Raw genomic sequence first — 20,405 nt, forward strand, 5'->3', positions numbered from 1 at the left:
CGCAATGTGAATAAAATCATTTGCATATCACCGCTGATATTAGCAACTGCGTTGCGTGTGCATCAGCAGAATAGTGATCCTTGCTGGATCAGGCCCTGTGTGCACAATGGAAATAACTGTTAATAAATAAATATAATAATATTTGTCCATTTAAAGCAGGTTGCCTTGCTTGGAGAGATATCCTACTTATATCGAACATTTTAATTATTTTGATGCCTGCCATAAGCTAGCTAATATATACAGTATGCCCTGGTTTTATCAGATTTATGTGCTCTTTTTCATACAATATTAATTTTTATATTTGTGTATTAGTAACCACACTCCCGGGAATTTTATAAACGTTGGCTATTTATCAACTAAGATATGTTTGATTTGTATCAATAAATTATTGAATTATGATCCACTGTAGTGAGTGATGAGCGCCACCTACTATCTTGTCTTTTTATGCGTTTTGTTGTAAGAGGTTTAGCAAAGCCCCTTTGTGGGTGTGCATCTTAGATTACCAGCAGAGGATAGTTTGTTTATACACCCCTGCTGGTGCCTGGATTATTTGTTGTTTATTGCCTTGCTAGGAGGTAGGTATTTTCTATATTATATCAGGTTGCAGAGAGTGAGTGACAGACTTGTACATTTGCTTTGTGTCATTAAATGCAATTTGTGACTTTTTTTTTAACCTGATGTACAAAGCCTTGGAGAGTGATAAAGGGGAGAGTGATGAAGTATCAACCAATCAGCTCCTGTCAGTTTAAAGGCTTTGTTTAAAAAAATGACAGCTAGGAGCTGATTGGTTTGTACTTTATCACTCTCCAAGGCTTAGTACATCTCATCCACTGTACCATTAGAAATTCAGGTTTGACTTCAGACGTATGTAATGGAGTGGGTAGAGAGTACTCTATTAAATTTTATTTTTGACAGAGCTGGAGCACAATGTCACCGATATGGCACATGAGACAGAACAAAAGCTGACTTTGATGAAGACCAGTGCTCAGTTTAATGAACTGTTGGCAACAGCAAGCAAACAGACATTTACGCTCAGTTTATATACTGCACTAGAAAAACTACACATCAATAACCAAAAAGGCAAAATATAAGCAGTGCTGATAGTTGTCATTCTGGCTAGCAAAATATATATTTACAAAATGAACAATATTAACATTAATAAAAAAATCTATAAAAAATACAAATACATATTTGCACTGAGAATCCCTACAATAAGGGGCCCATTCAAGTGACCACAAGTCCCTTAGTAGATTTGTGCAATGTATGAACATTTCATTGTTTAGGCTTCATGGTCCTTTATTAAGTGCAGATCTCTCTTTTGGGGGAAGCATTCGGGAAGCCGACAGATGAGATCCCAACCACGGGTTTCCCGACTGTCTAATCCCGGCAAGGTACTAATGACAGACGTCAAAATCCTGATGCCTGTCATTAGACCTACGCCGGGAGCCAGACGCCTGGCATACCGAACGATGGTAAGCCGGGCGTGGACAGCCACTAGGGCAAGGGTTAGTTTTAGGGCTCCCGGGGGGACTTAGGGTTAGGCACCTGCCTGGGAGGGGTAGGTTTAGGCTAGGGGAAGGGGGTTAGGGTTAGGCAGCCCCGGGGGGAGGTTAGGGTTAGGCAGCCCCGGGGGGAGGTTAGGGTTAGGGATCATCCCCAGAGGGTTAAGTTTAGGCAGCGGGGAAGGGGGGATTAGGTTTAAGCACTTAGAGGGTTAGGCACTGGGGGGGAGATTAGGGTTACTTACCTCTTTAGCCATTTGGGATATTCACGCCTGCCGGGCTAGTGCTGTCGTTAATTGATCCGCCAGCTTTGCGGCCACTGGTATTACATACCGATTCCCTTTAAGGTATTGGCGAGTCCACCTGTTGCCTCAATGTGTTACTCTTACCTGAATAGTAGTATTCAGACACCAAAACTGCTCCCAGTGCAAAACAGACAATTACGAAATGGAAAAATTCATCTAAGATACAAAAAAACCAAAAAACTGTATGAAGTTATTTTCTTATTAAGTCTTTATTTGCGTCTCAGTTTGCCATTAAATTAAAGAACATGTTCAATTTATGTCACATACGAACTGGGCAGGGCCTCTATTTTGAGCGTATAAAGCTGGGTGCACACTAGATCGATGGATTGGCCAACCCATCGATCTATCTGACGATTGGTAAGTGCATAAACACCAATCGTCTGCCCGATGTTCTGGGCTTGATGTCACAACTGGGCGGGCATTTAAATTTGTCTGCCCAGTTGAGCTGTCACTTATCGGTGGCTCCCTGCGGCACGGGTACGGGCGATCAGTGGGTCACCCGTACACAACAGCAGATGACTGATAAATCTTTCAGATATATCGCCCATCTGCTGTGCTGTAGGGACGATCCGATATGTCTGTGAGCAACGATGTTCACAGGCATATCGGGTGTACACACCCACCGATGTACTATAGATATATCGTCCGTTCAATGGAACGGCTGATATATCTATAATTGTGTACCCAGCTTAAGAAATACAGACCTATGGAATAGGCACATAATTGAATCTAATATAAATCTATAAAGTACCACACACACAAAAAAGCAGTGTAAAGTGAGCCATAGAAATGTAATACACTTAGGCCCTGATTCAGACCCACTCGCGAGCGGCTGTCCGCTCGCAAGTGGGTCGATGGTCTGCACTGCGCATGCGCACGACGGAGGGAGCTCCGTCGTGCGCATGCGCGAGAAGCGACGAGCGAAGGACTTTCCTTCGCTCGTAGTGTCTGATCAAAGGGGGCGTGCTGTCGATGTTGATTGACAGCACGCCCCCTTTGGTGGGCGTGCCGGGGGCGTGCCTGCCAGACGGAGGCGTTCCCAAGGGAACGCCTACCGTCAGAAGCCAGCCCCACTGACATCACTAGTGATGTCAGTGGGAGTGATTTTGACTCTGATAGAGCCAAAATCACTCCTGGCCTTGCGGTTGAGAAACTCAACCGCAGGCTTCTGCACGCAGTGGCGATGGTCGCGATGGTCAAGACCATCGCGACCATCATCCTGCACGCTCGTATATGCTGTGGGTGGTGACCCACAGCTATACGAGCGTCCAGGAGGATGCTCCATATTTATGGAGGTGGGCCCTGATTCAGAGCGAGCGCTCTGGTCAGAGCGTCCGGCTCTGAATCAGGGCCTTAGTGTACATCTCCAGAATTCATTTGTACATTTGCCATGTTTATATTCTTTTGCTATATACATTTGAAGTGTTCTTGTTATGCTTGACCTTGAAATAATACTCACCATCAGACAGACAGGCTAATTATCTGACATTGCCAGATAATTGGTGTATATATCCAATGCTGGGTATATCCACTGTCAGATCCAAACACCAATTATCAAATCTGTCCAGCATGCTGAACTATTTCTCATGCATCGTGGCCATACACTGTACATCTATTGGGTGTGATCAGGCCAATAACTGCACAGTATATGGCTGCCTTTACTTGTAACTATACAAATTAGGGCCGATGCTGAGTTGGGAAGAAAGCAAAAAATAAACAATAAGGAGAAACATTGCACTTGGACAAGCACTGCGATTTATTATTTTGCATGCAAGGTAAATACTGGCTGCTTTTGTATGTAGCCCACAAATGCTGGACAGCTCTATTTTAATGCTGCAATTTAGATTCAAGCTAGGACACGCCCCTCCGAAAATCTCCAGCACCTACTTTCTTGGTAGTTCAAGTCTATTAGTAAGGAAATTATGTTTAAATAGGATGAAGACGGTGGATCCTAAAGACATAACAGTAATGTAAAAAGATCCAACTACTGTACATTTTGGGAGGTTTCTAAAAAAGTAATTAAGTCCTATAGCAGCGGTGGGGAACCTCCGGCCTGCGGGCCGTATACGGCTGGCAAGGTGAAATCATCCGGCCCGCCCGGCTGTCAGCGGCAGCAGCAGAATTAGCGTAGTGTAGCGGTTGTCAGCAGCGGCAGGTAGCGCAGCGGGAGAGCGGGGATGTCAGGATTGTCATCGGCGGCAGGTAGCGCAGCGGGGGAGAGGGGATGTCAGGATTGTCATCGGCAGCTGGTAGCCACTGACAGCCCTGACACACCCCTTCCCCCCGCTGCGCTATCAGCAGCGGCAGGTAGCACAGCAGGGAGAGGGTGTGTGTGTCAGGGCTGTCATTGGCTATCAGCGGCGGGAGGTAGCGCAGCGGTGGAGGGTGTCAGGAGGGTGTCTCTCTCCCTATCAGCGGCGGCAGGTACCACAGGGGGGGGATCAGGGTGTCAGGGCTGTCATTGAGTGGCATGCAGGGCTCTCTCCCCATCAGCGGCGACAGGAGGGCAGCGGGGGGAATCAGGGCTGTCACATGGCTGCCATTGAGCTGGTTAGTGCAGGGGCGTGCAGGGTCTCACCCTAACAGGGCGGGCAAGCAGGCAGTGGTGGCACAGCAGGGGGTGTGTACAGTCAGTGCTGTCATCAGGCTGGTTAGGAATGAGAGGACCCCAGGGCTGCCTTATCAATCTGCCTGTCACACATCCATAGGGACTGCCCCTCCAGACTCTGCCTGGCAACATACCAAAGAGAAGCAGTTACTTACAGCCATCGCATTAAGGGTGAGTTAATAACGTTTTTTAACCAAATATAGGAGGCAAATTTTAAGTTAATAATTTTGTATGGCCCCCGAATGATTTTCTAAAAATCAAAATGGTCCTTGGCAGAAAAAAGGTTCCCCACCCCTGTCCTATAGTGTAAGCCCAAATCTCTAATGCCACCTTGTGTTCTTTGTGAAGTGGTGCACCAGTCTTTTTCTCACGGCACCCATTTTTATGGGTTAACAATTTGCCAAGGTGGTGGCAGCTGCTGTAAAGCAAAAATATGCCCCCTTCTTATAAGTCTTGTTGGAAAATCAGGGGGTTCCTTGCTAAATACGGCTAGCCCCAGTAATGCACCAGACTCCGCTTCCAAATGCAAAAATGAGACTTTGTATTTGGGAAGAGACATTCTAATACACTTCAAAGGGTGGTGACTGGACGTTTGTGGTTTAGCAGGTGTGAGCAGAGCATTATACACCCCACAAAGAGATCTGACTTTCACATATCCTCATAGATGGCACAATAGTAATCACTTTCACTGGGGGAACGGATATGGGGAATAGCAGTTACATGTGCACATAAGCCAATGTAATTAGTAGTACATTGTACAATGGTGACCCATGAAATACAGACAGTACTGGTATTCTCTCATTGCCATGACTTCAGGTAGAGTGCCGAGAGCAGTATTTTAATAAAAAAATTAAAAAAAAAGTTGTAACTAATAAAAGTGATTGTGCAAAAATGATAGTAGGAAGAAGCATTATGAGGTGATGTTTAGCTGGTGTGCACCTTCCTATCATAGACCACATTCCCGCAAACAATCTACAAAACACAAATAGGGACGTGCGCCTGTTTACGGTAACATGTTTCATAAATAAAGAATTTATATGCTCTATTTTGTTACATCAAAAACACTATTACAAAGTGCCCATTACATTTCCACAATAAAATTTGCCATTTTCAGAGCTGAACTACCATTCATTACAAAGCAGCCTATCAGATTCCTAGGACAGTGCTTTCCAACTGGAGTTCTCAGTGACTCCTAACAGTGCAAGTTTTCCTGATCTCCTAGTTGGTAGTGTAGTCATTACTGGCTGACACATTTTAAAAGAGCCATAGGTGGAGGTAATTGTTTCAATTGTGATACCGAGGAGATCTGTCAAACATGCACTGTTAGGGCTTCCTCAGGACTGGAGTTGAGAAACACTGTACTAGGAGCTAGTGACATCACTGAGGTAGCGTTCCCGCTAGGCTGTTTTAGCGGGGCGCGGCGCCCTGCCCTCCTTCTGGAGGGCAAAAAGCACCCTGCCCTCCAGAAGGAGGGCAAAAAGTACCCTGCCCTCACAGTCTGCGGGTGCCGTCTTCACCCGTGGGTCACAGTGTCCCGCGGGTGGAGAAATGTGCGGTGACCCGGTCACCGCCGGAGAATAGACGCCGGGCGCACGCCCCCAAGAGTGAAGAAAAGGGGATGCCTCTTATAGACACGCCCCCTTTCTAATGGTCACGCCCCCTGTGCCGCTGGAGCTAGACTGAACACTAACTGAGGTATGTGGAACTTTGTGCCTTAGTGATGTTAATAGATCCTAGTCCATTGATAAGCTGAATATTAGGTCAGCCTGCCTGATACTGCTGTATGCCAAAGATGGGTACCATTGGAATACATAAACTTAAATAAGTAATGCTGAGGTGAGCAGTGTCGTACAGGGGCATAAAGGGCTCACTAGGGAATGCAGCAGTAGGGGCCCAAGAAAAGGGGTGTGGTCAGCCACCAGAAGGGGTGTGACCAGCCAACACAGAGAGACTTGGCCAACCATTACAGAGGAACAGGGGTGTTTCGGGACCACCTACTATGGTTGGCAGGAGGGCTAATCTACGTGTAGTTTTCATAAAAACAAACCAAGAACCCAAGTTAATCCATGATCCTGCTCCACCGGGGATTTGCCCGGTACACCTGTGGGCCAGTCCAACCCTGGGGGTGAGGCATGAGCTGCACATGATAACCTAGCCCAGAAACCTATCCCATAGTTCTAAAAATAGCCTCCGCAATGTTTGCACAGTAAATAAGTACATATAAGACCAGACTTCATACCATCCTTCTTTATTCCCCATCCTTTTTTCAGAGGTTTCGCTTGATGTTTCCCGAGTTTTCCTACTGAAAATAACAATAGGATAAACACAAAACAGACGCCATTATTTTATGGTATACTCAATAGAGCGTGAAATCGTCTTCATACCCAACTGAATATAATTGTAATGTAACACTTGGGGATTACACCTGGAACAGCTGCCATTCTCGAGATTGGCCACAGAGATGTGTATTCTGCAGGATTTGTGCAGGCATTGGGGTCAGTGTCATAAGATTGATTCATCCAAGTGGAGGTTCCTTAATATTGGGCAAGCTTGGGGCCTGATTCAGACTCGCTCGCAAGCACATTGCGCTCGCAAGCCGGTCGATGGTGGCCCAGTGCGCACGTGCGGCGTGTGCACTGCGCGTGCGCGAGCGAGCGCAAAAAGGGGCAGCTGTCGATGTTGACCGACAGCTCACCCCATTTTGTAGGTGTGGCGGGGGGGTGGCTTCACAAACGGAGGCGTTCCCATGCGAACGCCTGCCGTTTGTGGGCGGCCCCACTGACATCACCAGTGATGTCAGTGAGAGAGCTTCCAGCTCTATTTGAGCCAGAAGCTCTCTTGCGGCCACGAGACCCTACCACGCCCACAGCTATGCGAGCTGCCAAGAGGCCGCAACTAATAAAAACCTGCGCTCGCCCTGATTCAGAGCGAGCGCTCGCTTTTTGCGAGCGCCTCTGAATCAGGCCCTTGGTACCTTAAACTGAAGTCTGATTTTCACTGACATCCCAATAATCCAGGTACAAAGTCTAGCTCTTAGGCAACTGGCTTTAAAAAAACAACAACATATGAAACCTACTGCTAAATTGTCTCCAGAGAATACAATTAATAGACAACAGGGTGAAAACAAGGTCCTACATGGAAATATTACCTTTCTCATTAGGAGCAAATTTCTCATCCTCAGCGATGTCTCTCTCTTCCCGGCTGTTCTTCTCTGTTAAAGATAAATCAGCCTAGTTTACTGAACAGCCTGATGCTGCTGAGGAGTGTGAATGTAACCAATGGCATTCCCATCACTAGGTGCAGCAGCATCTTACATTGCCTAGGTTACATTGTAAGCTTTTTATTTTACATAATGCCCATGCATTTCTAAGTGCAATGCTGCAGCTGAGCTGTCATTCATTATGTCCGTGGGCTCGGGGTTTCACATTTTTTTGAGGACGTGTACATGGATTGTAGGTGAGTATGTGTGAGTGTTATTGTAATAAAGTTCTATTGTCACGGTGTGTGAGTCTTGTCTTTATTTTAATATTTCTTTTGCAGGTGAACTACAGGCACCAGTGGGACCTTAATGCCCTGCATGCTGGTACTTGTGGTTCTCCAAGTACTAGCATGTGGAGGAGGCATGCTGGGACCTCTAGTTCTCCAGTAACAGACAATGTTATTTATTCTATTTTTATATACAATCAACCCAGCACCCACCGGACAGGGGGCCCCGGGATAGTCCCGGGCTATCAGCCCAGGCCTTGGGTGCCCTGGAAGGGGGAACCCCTTTATTGGGGGGTTCCCACCTCCCGCAGGATCCCCGGCCTGGGCTGACTAATGTTCAGGTATCATGCTTTGGCTGGGGGAACCGGTGAAAGAGTACCCTGGCCGTGGCATTATATCCCTGCTAGAAAGAGTCTGGTGCTGGTTGTGCAAAATATGGGGGACCCCTACATCTTTTGTGCCTCATATTTTCACAACCAGGACCTGCTCACTGAGCCCAGTGCTGGTTGTGCAAAATACAAAGGACCCCTACGTCTTTTGTCTCCCGTATTTTCACAACCAGGACCAGCTCAGAAAAGCCGGGTGCTGGTTGTGCTTTTAGGGGGGGATGCCACATCATTTTTTCAAAACAATTTAACACTTTGCCACATTTTTACAAACAGAAGCATGTACGGATCTCACTGATCTGTGCATGCATGTGTAATTCACACCTGTACATGCTAAAATCGCCAGCATGAAGCAGGTCTATTATTTTGGGGATTTAATATTTGATTTGGTGTTCAATTTCAAATCAAATATTAGTAAATCAGGGCTTTCCATGTTGGTCTATGTAAAAGTACCAACGTTTTGCTGGTATTCGATTTTGAGTGAGATTTGACTGGCATTTGGATTTATGTTCGATTTTCATTCGATTTTACCTTTAGTAAATCTCCCAATGCAAAATCGAATGAAAATCGAATGCAAATCGAATGAAAGATAACACAAAAGTCAAAGTTGAACTATGATAAATATACAGCCAAATGTCTGGCTAACTCAACTAACAATATTCTTGAATAAACAAAAATTATAGTCCAATTTTAAATACATGGTTGTTCCATTACCCAATTACTTCCCAAAATCGCACAGCCCTACAGAATGAATATGTCAGCAATAAATGATGAGAGGCTGGTACAAATAAGTAATGATACCACCCGGGCAATTGGCATCTATTTTTCTTTCTTGAGAGTGATGTTGAAACATTGTAGTCTAGTTTGGCTACACAGACCTACCAATTGCAGAGGCATCAGCTGAGATATCTTCCTCCTTGTTGCTGGCCATAAGTGGCCTCACAGTTGCCACAGAGGCAGTGGGTTTAGCAACACCTGGAATGTAATAACATTACAGAAATAGTTACATTGTCCTGAGGTCTTAGTTCTGCTAACCTCTAAATGATAAATTTTGTCAGTATTCACCTGACATTACTCTGCAGGCCTGTTAGTAAATTATTGCATCCCTACTCCACTACAACTCCTCCAACATCAGCCGACACTAGGGGTATATTTACTAAAGCTTCTAAACCAGACAAGTGGTGATGTTGCCCATAGCAACCAATCAGATATTGTATGTCATTTTCTAGAATGCAATAGAGAAATGATAGCTAGAATCTGATTGGTTGCTATGGGCAACATCACCACTTGTCTGATTTATGCTGGGTACACACTGACCGATATATTGGCCGATCAATATATCGTGCCCCCAACGTCGTTCACAGACATATCGCATTGGCTGTGCTGCACAGCCAATGAACAGATATGTCTGCAGACATATCTGTCCATCGACAAGTGCGTACGGGATATCAGCTGATCGCCCGTACACAGGGGTGCAGAGAGGAGGGGGAGCCGCGAGCGGGTACTACTTACCCGGGTCCGGCTCAGCTCCCCATCCACAGCAGCCCAGCACACGCTGTTGTGTGCTGGGCTGCACTGGGAGACTGTCCGAGGCTGTTAAAGCAGCAGCCAGAGCAGTCTCCTATGCCAAAGGGGGGAGCGATCACGTTGATCGAGTCCCCCCACTGGCTGTGTGCCGGGCTGAGGGGCACACAGTCCCCCCTTCCCAAGCCTCAAATGTTTTATTTTTTTCCCGAAGGGGGTGTGGCCACGCCTTCCACGATTAGGCCATGCCCCCTACCCGCCCCGACCCGTGCAGCATGCAGATGATGGTCGTTCAGTGTGTATGAATGACCATCATCTGCAGAGCACTCAATCTGCAGATATATCTGTCAGGTGTGTTCCAACCTTTAGAAGCTTTAGTAAATATACCCCATAGTGTCTTAATAGGATCTAATGCATGTGAAAATGTTGAGCTTTGTCACTTGAGCTGCTGTGACATCACTGACTGTGTCCTTGTGTGAATCAATAACCACACATTTCTGCAATGCAAGCCTGCTAAGCTGTCACTATCTGTTCTGCTAAAGATACACCTCACTCAACGCACTGAGTGCAGCAGTAGACTCTGGGCACTAGTCTGTGGCAGCCATTTTCCTGGCAATTTCCCTATTGCGCAAAACACTGAGAAAATGACTGCGGCACCCATTTTCCAGGTGATTTGTACAGCGCTGCAACTGCCAATGCTGGACTCTATAAAGAGGTGAGTATTACAAATACGGGTGCAGGATGTGCGGTGTGGGCCCCCCTGGACCTAGGGGCCGTGTGCACCACACACCCTGCACCCATTATAGATATGCCCCTGTCTCTGGGTAACATACACTATACAAATATACATATAATACCATTAAATATATTGTAAAACCCTATTAGCTTTGTTATTCCTTCCACCGCACACCACTATTGGTGAATAATTTCCTACACAGCCACATCTAGGTTAGCGCTTAGGTATATTTACTATTTTGATCAAATCTTATACGGAGGGTGGATACCTCCAACCTCAGCTGCTTCCGACACAGAGGTGACCGCACCTTCAGCGCATCTGCACATTAGTGGGTGCCCGACAAGTTGTACCACACTGTAGTGCCCCACACATCATGCTACACTGTAGCACCCCCCACATTATACCACCTGTAGTGCCCACACATAATGCTACACTGTAGCACCCCCCAACTTATGCCACGTGTAGTGCCCACACATTCTGCCACCTCTAGTGCCCACACATTATGCTACACTGTAGTCCCCACACGCTATGCCACCTGTAATGCCCACACATTATGCCACCTGTAGTGCCCACACATTATGCTACACTGTAGTCCCCACACATTATGCCACCTCTAGTGCCCACCGTGTGTACTCACCAGCAGCATCCACAGGCAGCTGGCAGAGCAGCAGTCACAGCCCTCACAGGAATGGATAGATCCCCTTGAGTTTCTGTACCCTGACATCATCAGACAGTGTCCAACATCATTCCCTACCATCCAAGTGGGCATAGAGGGGGAATATTATCCTGTTTCAAACGTAGCGTGGCGAATGAAGAGAGCCCGCGAGGGGCCAACTTTATTTTTTTTCTGGACTGTGTGGGCAGGAAACTGCACTTCGCCCTCAGTCCACGTCACTTCCAGGTACAATATCTGAAGGGGAAATATACCTTTCCACAGCCTCACAATGAGTCACACCCATGAGGCTGTGCAGCTGGGTCAGAGGAGCATGTGATAGGCTCATCCAATCCGAGCTCAGCCCATGCTCCTCTGACCCCACTCCAGAGACTACTGGGATTTATTACCCAGTAGTACACTGCAGTGCTGAGACTGACTGCACTGTGCTCCAGTCACCTGCGTGTAGCTGCAGGCCGGGTAAGTCACAGTCTTGATGACTGCCCGGCAAGCCGCTGCACTGCTGCCTGCCATACAGACAGTATGGACCCCTATATTGCGGCGGGCCCCGGTGCAGTTCACCGGCTGCACTGCCGGTAGTAGCGCCCCTGCCCATCACCTTTTCACCATCTCAATCAATCGCATTAGCACATTTGTGTGTACATTCGGGGTAACGCATATAGGACATGTCAGAATTTTCCACAAATGCGCAGTTGCACATAATCGCTCAATTGCGTGAACAGCAGCTTTGCATTTCTGTCCTTGCAATTATGGTGATGCAGCAGGAGGCATTACGCCGCCTACATGCATTACTTATCCAAGCTGCATTGTACAACGCAGCATCGGATAATCTGCGAGAACATCGGCTGGCTTAGTGACCCATGGCATCACGCAAGCTGGCCGTCGCAGATAAGAGAGAGAGGCCAGCAAATCTCCGTCAGCTGACGGAGTTTCTGGCCTCTTCACTCCCCCCACCCGACACAGCGGCAACATGCCTCTGTTTCGGGAAACTGATGCCGTCGCTGCCCCCTCCCCACCCACAAAGGGCAGCAGACTGTCAATCACTGAGAGTGTTCTGCCAGTCAGCGTGTGATCACGTAGGACCAGGTCTGCACATGCGCAGTACGGGTCCGGCGCATACGCAGATTCCCTACCATCGGGAACCTGCATTCAGCAATGCACTAGCGTGCACTACTGAACAAGGCCTTGTGTGCGGCTCTGAATCAGGACCTTTGTGAGCATAGATAATAACACACAACTTACCTTGTAATAGCGCTTTAGACGTGTGCATTATTTCTGCCATTTTATTTTGCAGCCGATGTAAAAATTTGTCTCTCAGCGTCGATATAAGCTCCATCTTCTCATCTACAATGACCAGAAACCACATAATAGTTAATATTAGAGTCTATCTATTGTCAATTGATTCATACAAAATTGCAAATTGGTTATGATCCTCTAGGTGGCGCTGCTTGTTAGCATGTATAACAGGTGTATCTTCATTGAGGCAGTAACAATGTATGGAGCTACTCAGCACAACTACAGAATGGGCCATATCTGTGGAGATATTTATTGCTTATTTGAGGCCAATACTATTGATTGACTGCACTGCATACATTATTGTATATCTGGAGTTGTCGTGGTGATCGCTGTTTATTTATATCTAGGAATTGCTCCTACTGATTTATATAGAATTATATCCTATTTTTTTTTTCGCCAGGGGATAGTATTGTATCATCTCTCAACAAATTGTTGATTATACTTTGGACAAATTACTACGTTTGCCTACTGTTCCCAATTTAAACATAAATATAATTATTTTTATATGTACTAATCTGGCATAATGTCTGAAGGGTCTGACTGGATATTGTATTATTTCAGCAATTGTGAGACCCTGAATATATCTAACATGACAAGATAATATTTATTCATGTCATTATTTATTTTTATGTTGTAACTGTGTCGTATTTATGTAGGTTTTTTTCTATCATTTTTAATATATTTAATCATATTTCAGAATGACTCATGATGGATTAGTGCCCCTAAAAGGAGAGTACTGTTCTCTTTACTTCTGTATACTCTACTTACTCTCATGGGAGCACCTCTGTGAACCATTTATGAATATTGCTTTCATATACAGTAAGTATCATGGTAGAATATCCATCATATCTTCCTTCTTTTGTTTTTTTCACATGAGGTTTTTTGACCAGTGCTCAGGTCTTGTCCCTCTATTCCCTTCCCACCACATTTCTCAGCTGCCTAATGGTAGCGCCAGCCCTGGTTGCAGGTAATCTGGGCCCAGAGCTGAACTAAACTACAGCCATCTCTAGCTGTTGCCTGCATGCATTGTGATGTCACAATACAGGTCACAGCCCTATATAAGGGATGTCCTGCTACTGGCAGCCATTTTGTAGTGACATTTTGTCCTACATTGATGCTCTCTGAGTAGTTCCTGTTTTATGTAAGTGACTTTGGATAACAACTACTGATATGGACTTTGGATTACATCTTCCAAAAAGGTCCTGAACAGCTGCATCTTCAGAAAAAGAATCTATATCACATCTTAAGGTAAGAACCATATAACAAATATTGGCCTGTCACCCTTATCCCTACAGACAACTCCCTTCATTTTAACTTAGAAACAATGGATAAAGCTAATTATTAACAGTGGCGTCACAAGGGGGCTCCGGGCTGCACCTGGGTGTCACCCGCCGAGGGGTGACACCAAGGTGCAGTCTTCCCCTCAGTGACAGGAGCCGGGTGCTGCACTATATCATTAAGTGCAGCATTCAGATCCTGTCACAGTGAGGGAGCCTGCACTGCCTGCACCTCCGGCACCCCCCACCACTCTCCATAATCTACATGGGCAGGGCACCGGGTTCGGGCCGCGAGGCCACGCCCCTTACTCGAGTCCACTCCCCTTACCCGAGGCCACACACCCTTTTCAGGGGGGCGCGTGGCTTAGCCGCGCACAAGGCATCCCTCCCCGCACCAGCTGTCACCGTGGGGAGGGACGCCACTGATTATTAATCTAATGTGACGCTGCATGACTTAAGATGCGTACACATTGGTCCAATTCTCAGGGGATCCAACTCTAGACCAGACTGCTGACACAATCCTGCTCGAGACTTGGACCCATTTTATGCCTCCACTCCACCCCTGTCCTGTTTTGCAGCAGCTCTCAGCTCTGCATCTGCTGAAACAATCTACTGAAAGGATTGTGTCACTGTGCATACTATTTGGCAGACCAGCTGCCAGTCACAGCGAGAGGGTAGCTGTAGCAAGGGCAGAGAATGGGGCTACTATGGGGCCCAGGCCATCACCTCAGCCCCGGCTTTTCTATTCCAACCAGAGTGCTGCTTCTAGGGGCAAAGTGCTATTCGTACTCAATGGCCACATAAAATTGTATATTATTCAGGTTTGGTTCCGTAACTTCCGTTTCCAGTAAAGGCTATGTTTTAGAAGTAGAAATTGTATTAATCAGCAGACAGAAACTAAAATACAGAGTTCTAGAGGAGGAGACATTATCATTTTTATATTATAGAAATTCAAAATGATATATACAAAATAAATACCGTTATCTTTGCAGCTGGGCAGCTCAGCATAGGCCGTCTCAGCATTCATGTGAAATAACAGGTAAAATAGAGCAATCGCTTGTGGACCTTTGTCATCCACGGACTTCAGGACAGCTGCCGGCTTGCGGGAAGGGTCAGTGAGCTGAACAATCTGATATATAAAACATTTTTTTTGTCTGTGACCTCAAAATACAATTTGCATAATTGTGACTAGCATAATGAAAACATTTGCTACCAATGTGATTGCTGTTAAATTGTCAATCCTCTGCCCCCTATGATGTCATAGCCTGCCCCAAGTAGTTTACTAGCACATCATCGGAACTAGTTACAGGTCAATACCAGGAATATTTTACATTAGTTGTTTAGCATATACAATTGAAACCTAAACCTATATGGTTAAAGTCCCTTTAAAGTAACATTATAGTATAACATTACACATTTTTTTGGGACTTCATTTAAGGTGTAACAGTCGCACCTTATCTTAATTGGCATCTCCATTGGACTACTGCAGAAGGAAGATTTCCATTTGATTTGTAAAAGCAAAAACAACAGTTGTTTGTATTTAGACAGTTTAATTTGTATTTGTATAAAATTGCATTTTATATGGAACATGCAACTTCCACATTTATTAATAACACTGTACAGACACACTCTCTGTGTGTATGACCTTTCATAGAATTATTTCCTCTGTGCCTTTCTTCCCTACATACATTCTGAGCGTGAGTTAGGTATATTTTGATGACATTCACATTAGAATGTCGACTTGATCATAGTGTCTATCAGCAGAATGTCGACACGGACCATGTTGACACTGATGAGATGTTGACATGATTAGAATGACAACAAAACAGTCCTGGTGGTCCAGCAGTGTCATACCTTGTTCGGCGAGTCTGGCAGCTCCAGCGGGGTCTTTGGGGTTCGGCAGTGACAGGATGATGACCTCCGGTATCCAGTAGTGAGTAATGCCCCTAACCCTAAAGTTCCTCCTCCCCCTGGTGCCTAACATTCAACTGTTGCAGCTCAACCCTAATCTTTCACTAGCTCAGCCGAACCCTACTCTCCTGTAGCCTAACTCTTTCCTCTCCCTAGTGCCTAACTATAACCCACCACTCCCGCAGCATCACCCTAACCCTCCCCTCCCGCAGCCTGACCCTAACCCTCCACTCCCGCAGCCTAACCCTTACACTCCCCCTAGTGCCTAACTCTAACCCTTCTCTCCTGCAGCCTGTCCCTAACCCTCCACTCCCGCGGCCTAAACCCTCTGCTCCTGTAGCCTAACTCTTTCCTCCCCCTAGTGCCTAACTCTAACCCTCCACTCCCACAGCCTGACCCTAACCCTCCCCTCCCACGGCCTAAACCCTCTGCTCCTGTAGCCTAACTCTTTCCTCCCCCTAGTGCCTAACTCTAACCATTCCCGCAGCATCACCCTAACCCTCCCCTCCCGCAGCCTGACCCTAACCCTCCACTTCCGCAACCTAACCCTTACCCAGGGGCGCCGAGAGGGGTCGGGGTACAAATTACCCGGGCCCGGGCTTCCTGAGGGGCCCGGCAGGGCCCAGACCCGACGCCGCCCCCCACTTGCTGAGCTGCAGTGGGAGACTTCTCTCCCGCAGCCTGACCCTAACCCTCCCCTTAGTGCCTAACTCTAACCCTTCTCTCCCGCAGCCTGACCCTAACCCTCCACTCCCGCAGCCTGACCCTTTCCTCCCTCTAGCCCTCCATTCAAGGGCATATTAAGAGAGGAAGGGGCCTGTGTGCATTCCCCATCCGGGGCCCCCTCCTCTCTCTCTGGCTGCCATCAGCAGCAGCAGTAGAGTCCGGGCACTAGCCTGTGCCCGGAGTCTACTTCACACGCGCAGGTCACCGGGAAAATGGCGAGGCAGCCATTTTCCTGATGATTTCCTACTGCTCATGCGGAAAAGGCCTGGAAAATGGCCACTGCGCCCATTTTCAAAGCATTTATGTAGCGGTACTCCTTGGGACTTCAGAGTATAGTATAAAAAAGTATGGGTGCAGGCTGTGCTGCACACCCTGCACCCATTATAAATACGCCCCTGCCTCCACTCCCGCAGCCAAACCGTGACCCTCCACTCCCGCAGCCTAACCCTTTCCTCCCCCTAGTGCCTAACTCTAACCCTCCACTCCCACAGCCTATACCTAACTCTCCGCTCTCGCAGCCTAACTCTAGCCCTCCACTCCCACAGCCTATACCTAACTCTCTGCTCTCGCAGCCTAACTCTAGCCCTCCACTCCAACAGCCTATACCTAACTCTCTGCTCTCGCAGCCTAACTCTAACCCTCCACTCCGACAGCCTATACCTAACTCTCTGCTCTCGCAGTCTAACTCTAACCCTCCACTCCGACAGCCTATACCTAACTCTCTGCTCTCGCAGTCTAACTCTAACCCTCCACTCCGACAGCCTATACCTAACTCTCTGCTCTCGCAGTCTAACTCTAACCCTCCACTCCAACAGCCTATACCTAACTCTCTGCTCTCGCAGCCTAACTCTAACCCTCCACTCCGACAGCCTATACCTAACTCTCCGCTCTCGCAGTCTAACTCTAACCCTCCACTCCGACAGCCTATACCTAACTCTCCGCTCTTGCAGTCTAACTCTAACCCTCCACTCCCACAGCCTATACCTAACTCTCCGCTCTCGCAGCCTAACTCTATCCCTCCACTCCCACAGCCTATACCTAACTCTCTGCTCTCGCAGCCTAACTCTAACTATCCGCTCTAACATCAGCATCCTTGAGAATGCTGACATTTCACGTCTATATTTCAAATGTCAACATTTTAAACATGACGACATTTCTGCAAATGTAATTTTCAATGTCGACATATGAATAATGTCGACATCATAACTGTCCACATTGGGGTGTCAACGTTTTGACTGAACATTGTGACTGCATCCCTCTGAGTGATGTGATCACCTTTAATAAGCATGCTTTTTTACAGACATGTTTTAGTTAGAAAGTGTAACACATAATAGGAATAACTTAATCATGATATGTCATCAGTACAAATAATTTTGTGATACATACAGGCTATTTACCTTTAAGGCTTAATTTAAACATGTGTGCGAAGTCAGACCATACATTCTATAATACACAAATGACCAATGTGCAATATGTGGTCCCAGGGGCCTATTCATTATCGGAGACCGTATGGTCCCCGATGATTAAGTCATTATCTCGCTGTGAGGGTTACTTAAGTATCCAACTCACAGCGGGGGAAGCGTGACACCGGAGTAATTCATCATTGCTCTAGTGCGGGGACAGCTGCTCCAAAAAGCAGCTGTCCCCTCGGTTAGTATCGCAGCTACAGAAGTAGCTGCGTTATTTACCTCTACACCGTTGGCGCGGCTACGCATGCTTGACCCGAGGTCGCGCAAAGCCGCCAGGGAGTTAGGAGGCTGTGGAGGATCCCTCTTCACATCCCCGGAACTCCTTCCCATAGGAAGGACTGGGGATCCGAGAACAAGTTTTTGGAGTCTGCTGAATATTAGGTGGTCCTATCGGACCCAGTGTGATGAATGGCCTCGTAACTAAAACATGCGTAAACTAGCGTTTCAGCATGGTTACCGGGAAATTTATCGATGATGAATAGGCCCCTCATTCACAGATATCACATCACAAATACTCACCACCTGGGCCTCCTTATCAGTAAAGAAGGAGAATGAAGGAGTTTTACTGATTGATACAAAGAGATCACAGAAGGACGGGGAAATGGCCGCATTTGTTTTTAAATTTTCTAGGTCGCTGGCAAAAGCTTTCTGGAAAATATCTAAAGAAAAGTAAATTTTGCATGAAAAACATTAATACAATATTAAAGTGGAAATGTTTATACTGTATTAGACTACTGTACATAATGTGATAATAGAGGTTGATGTATGAAGCAGTTAAAAGAGTGGATAAGTTGCCCAGAACCAATCAGCTTCTACTTATCATTTCATAGAAAGAACTTAGAAAATGCTACCTCGAAGCTGATTGGTTGCTTTGAACAACTGCTCCACTGGTCCACTTCTACACTCTTGTCACTGCTTAATATATCCCCACCCCCAGACAGTCACTTCCTGTCAATCGTTGTGTGCTGAGAGTGCGTGCTCCCAGCGATCGCTACCCAATCACAGCGGACGATGTGCGCACGCATATTGTGATGCATACGTAGTGTAAAACAAAAGACCAGGTGCGTGCGAAATCGCGTCTACGTTCATTGCTGAATCAGACCCTGAGTGTACTGAGGGTGTGACAAGGGCGTGTAGTCAGAATTGTGGGCCCATTGCGACCATCAGGGATAGCGACGAAACCCTTGTGGTAGGGTCTCGTTCCCGCAGCCCCAGTGAGCTTTCGGCTCTAATAGAGCCGGAAGCTCACCACTGACATCACTCGTGATGTCAGTGGGGCCGCCCCCAAACGGCAGACTTTCCTTCGGGAATGCCTCCGTTTGGCCAGCCACCACCCCCTGCCCGCCTCCAAAACAGGGCAAGCTGTCAATCACAATTGACAGCTGCCCCGCTTTGGTGCGAGACCCGTAGCAACGGAGCGCCCGTCGCTGGCCGGGTCTCGCGCATGCACACGCCGACGCTGCCTCCGGCGTGTGCATGCGCAGTGGGGGACCATTGACCTGCGCTGTGTGCTCCTGAGCAGGTCTGAATCAGGCCCACTGTGCGAAAATATGCAAATATCACAGCCGCCGGGATTTGTATTGAGGCGCCCGCAGCGTAAGGGATAACAGCCGCAGGCTGTGACATGCCCCGCAAATGGTTGCCATGCGCCGAGGGTTCTATGCTGCCACTTCCCGTTACCTCCCCCAAATGCTCCGTGATTGCTAATCACACTGCGAGTAAAACGTCACTGCAAGTGACAACAGTAATGTACCTTAATGCATGCGCAGATTGCCGATTATTGCTCAACTGCAAAAATATTGGCTTGGAACGCCTGTAAAACAGGGATGTTACACCCCCCGTAGAACGGTCCCGGTCTCTGCCCCCTAAACTCTGCAGCATGTCAATCATTAGGGGACTGAAAGTGATCACACAGGGCCCATTCTGCACATGTGCAATCCCCAAACATCGGATCTATGTAAACCATCGCGTTTGCGTACCGATCCGAATCAGGCCCTGAGTATGTCCACAGAAGTCAATTCTGAGGCATTGATGTCGACGAATCATACATAATAAAACAAATCATTTAACCTCAAACATATGCTAAGTCAAAAATTACTAAAAGAACCCCCTTGCCTAAAAGAAATAGGTTTAACCCTTTTTGGTGCTGGGGTATATAGACACAGAGCGCCCCCTAGCTGAATACAGAAGACACACTATTAGTAACATTTCCTCTGCAGTACCTTGCTGCTCCTGGGTCAGGTCAGGAAGTGAGAGTTTCTCAGAGCTCATATCGATTGCTGCAACATATAGAAAATATAAATAAGTTATAAAGAAATATTACATATATTCTGCAGGCGATCAATGTTACAGAGAATATGAGACATTTGCATTCTCTGTTTCTTTCAGCCATAGTGGTTTAATACTGAGCAGTTAGTTAATTAATTTGTGAATAATAATATGCCAAGGCCATAACCCTTAATAGTCCTAATTGTTGAAAGTCAACAGGGTGACACTTATATTTAGG

At 46.8% G+C, this 20,405-nt stretch overlaps 1 protein-coding gene across 4 annotated transcripts in view; it reads right to left on the bottom strand.

Moving 5' to 3' along the window:
* Window positions 1-20,405, bottom strand: part of TMEM40 (transmembrane protein 40) — a 133,481-nt gene that overhangs the window by 9,832 nt on the left and 103,244 nt on the right. For 3 of the 4 annotated variants that reach the window (XM_088478686.1, XM_088478683.1, XM_088478684.1), the window contains 8 exons: window positions 20,122-20,178; window positions 18,419-18,558; window positions 14,772-14,922; window positions 12,463-12,564; window positions 9,170-9,262; window positions 7,564-7,626; window positions 6,655-6,717; window positions 1,892-1,963 (listed from right to left, as the gene is read on the bottom strand). In XM_088478686.1, coding sequence (XP_088334812.1) covers window positions 1,892-1,963; window positions 6,655-6,717; window positions 7,564-7,626; window positions 9,170-9,262; window positions 12,463-12,564; window positions 14,772-14,922; window positions 18,419-18,558; window positions 20,122-20,170 — 733 coding nt within the window. In that variant the 5' untranslated portion in view covers window positions 20,171-20,178. The remainder of the gene's footprint in view (window positions 1-1,891; window positions 1,964-6,654; window positions 6,718-7,563; window positions 7,627-9,169; window positions 9,263-12,462; window positions 12,565-14,771; window positions 14,923-18,418; window positions 18,559-20,121; window positions 20,179-20,405) is intronic. The other variant, XM_088478685.1, reaches the window with a different exon arrangement.

Source organism: Taudactylus pleione, unplaced genomic scaffold, assembly GCF_031769625.1.
Source record: "Taudactylus pleione unplaced genomic scaffold, aTauple2 ptg000217l, whole genome shotgun sequence".
In the NCBI taxonomy this organism is placed as follows: domain Eukaryota; kingdom Metazoa; phylum Chordata; class Amphibia; order Anura; family Myobatrachidae; genus Taudactylus; species Taudactylus pleione.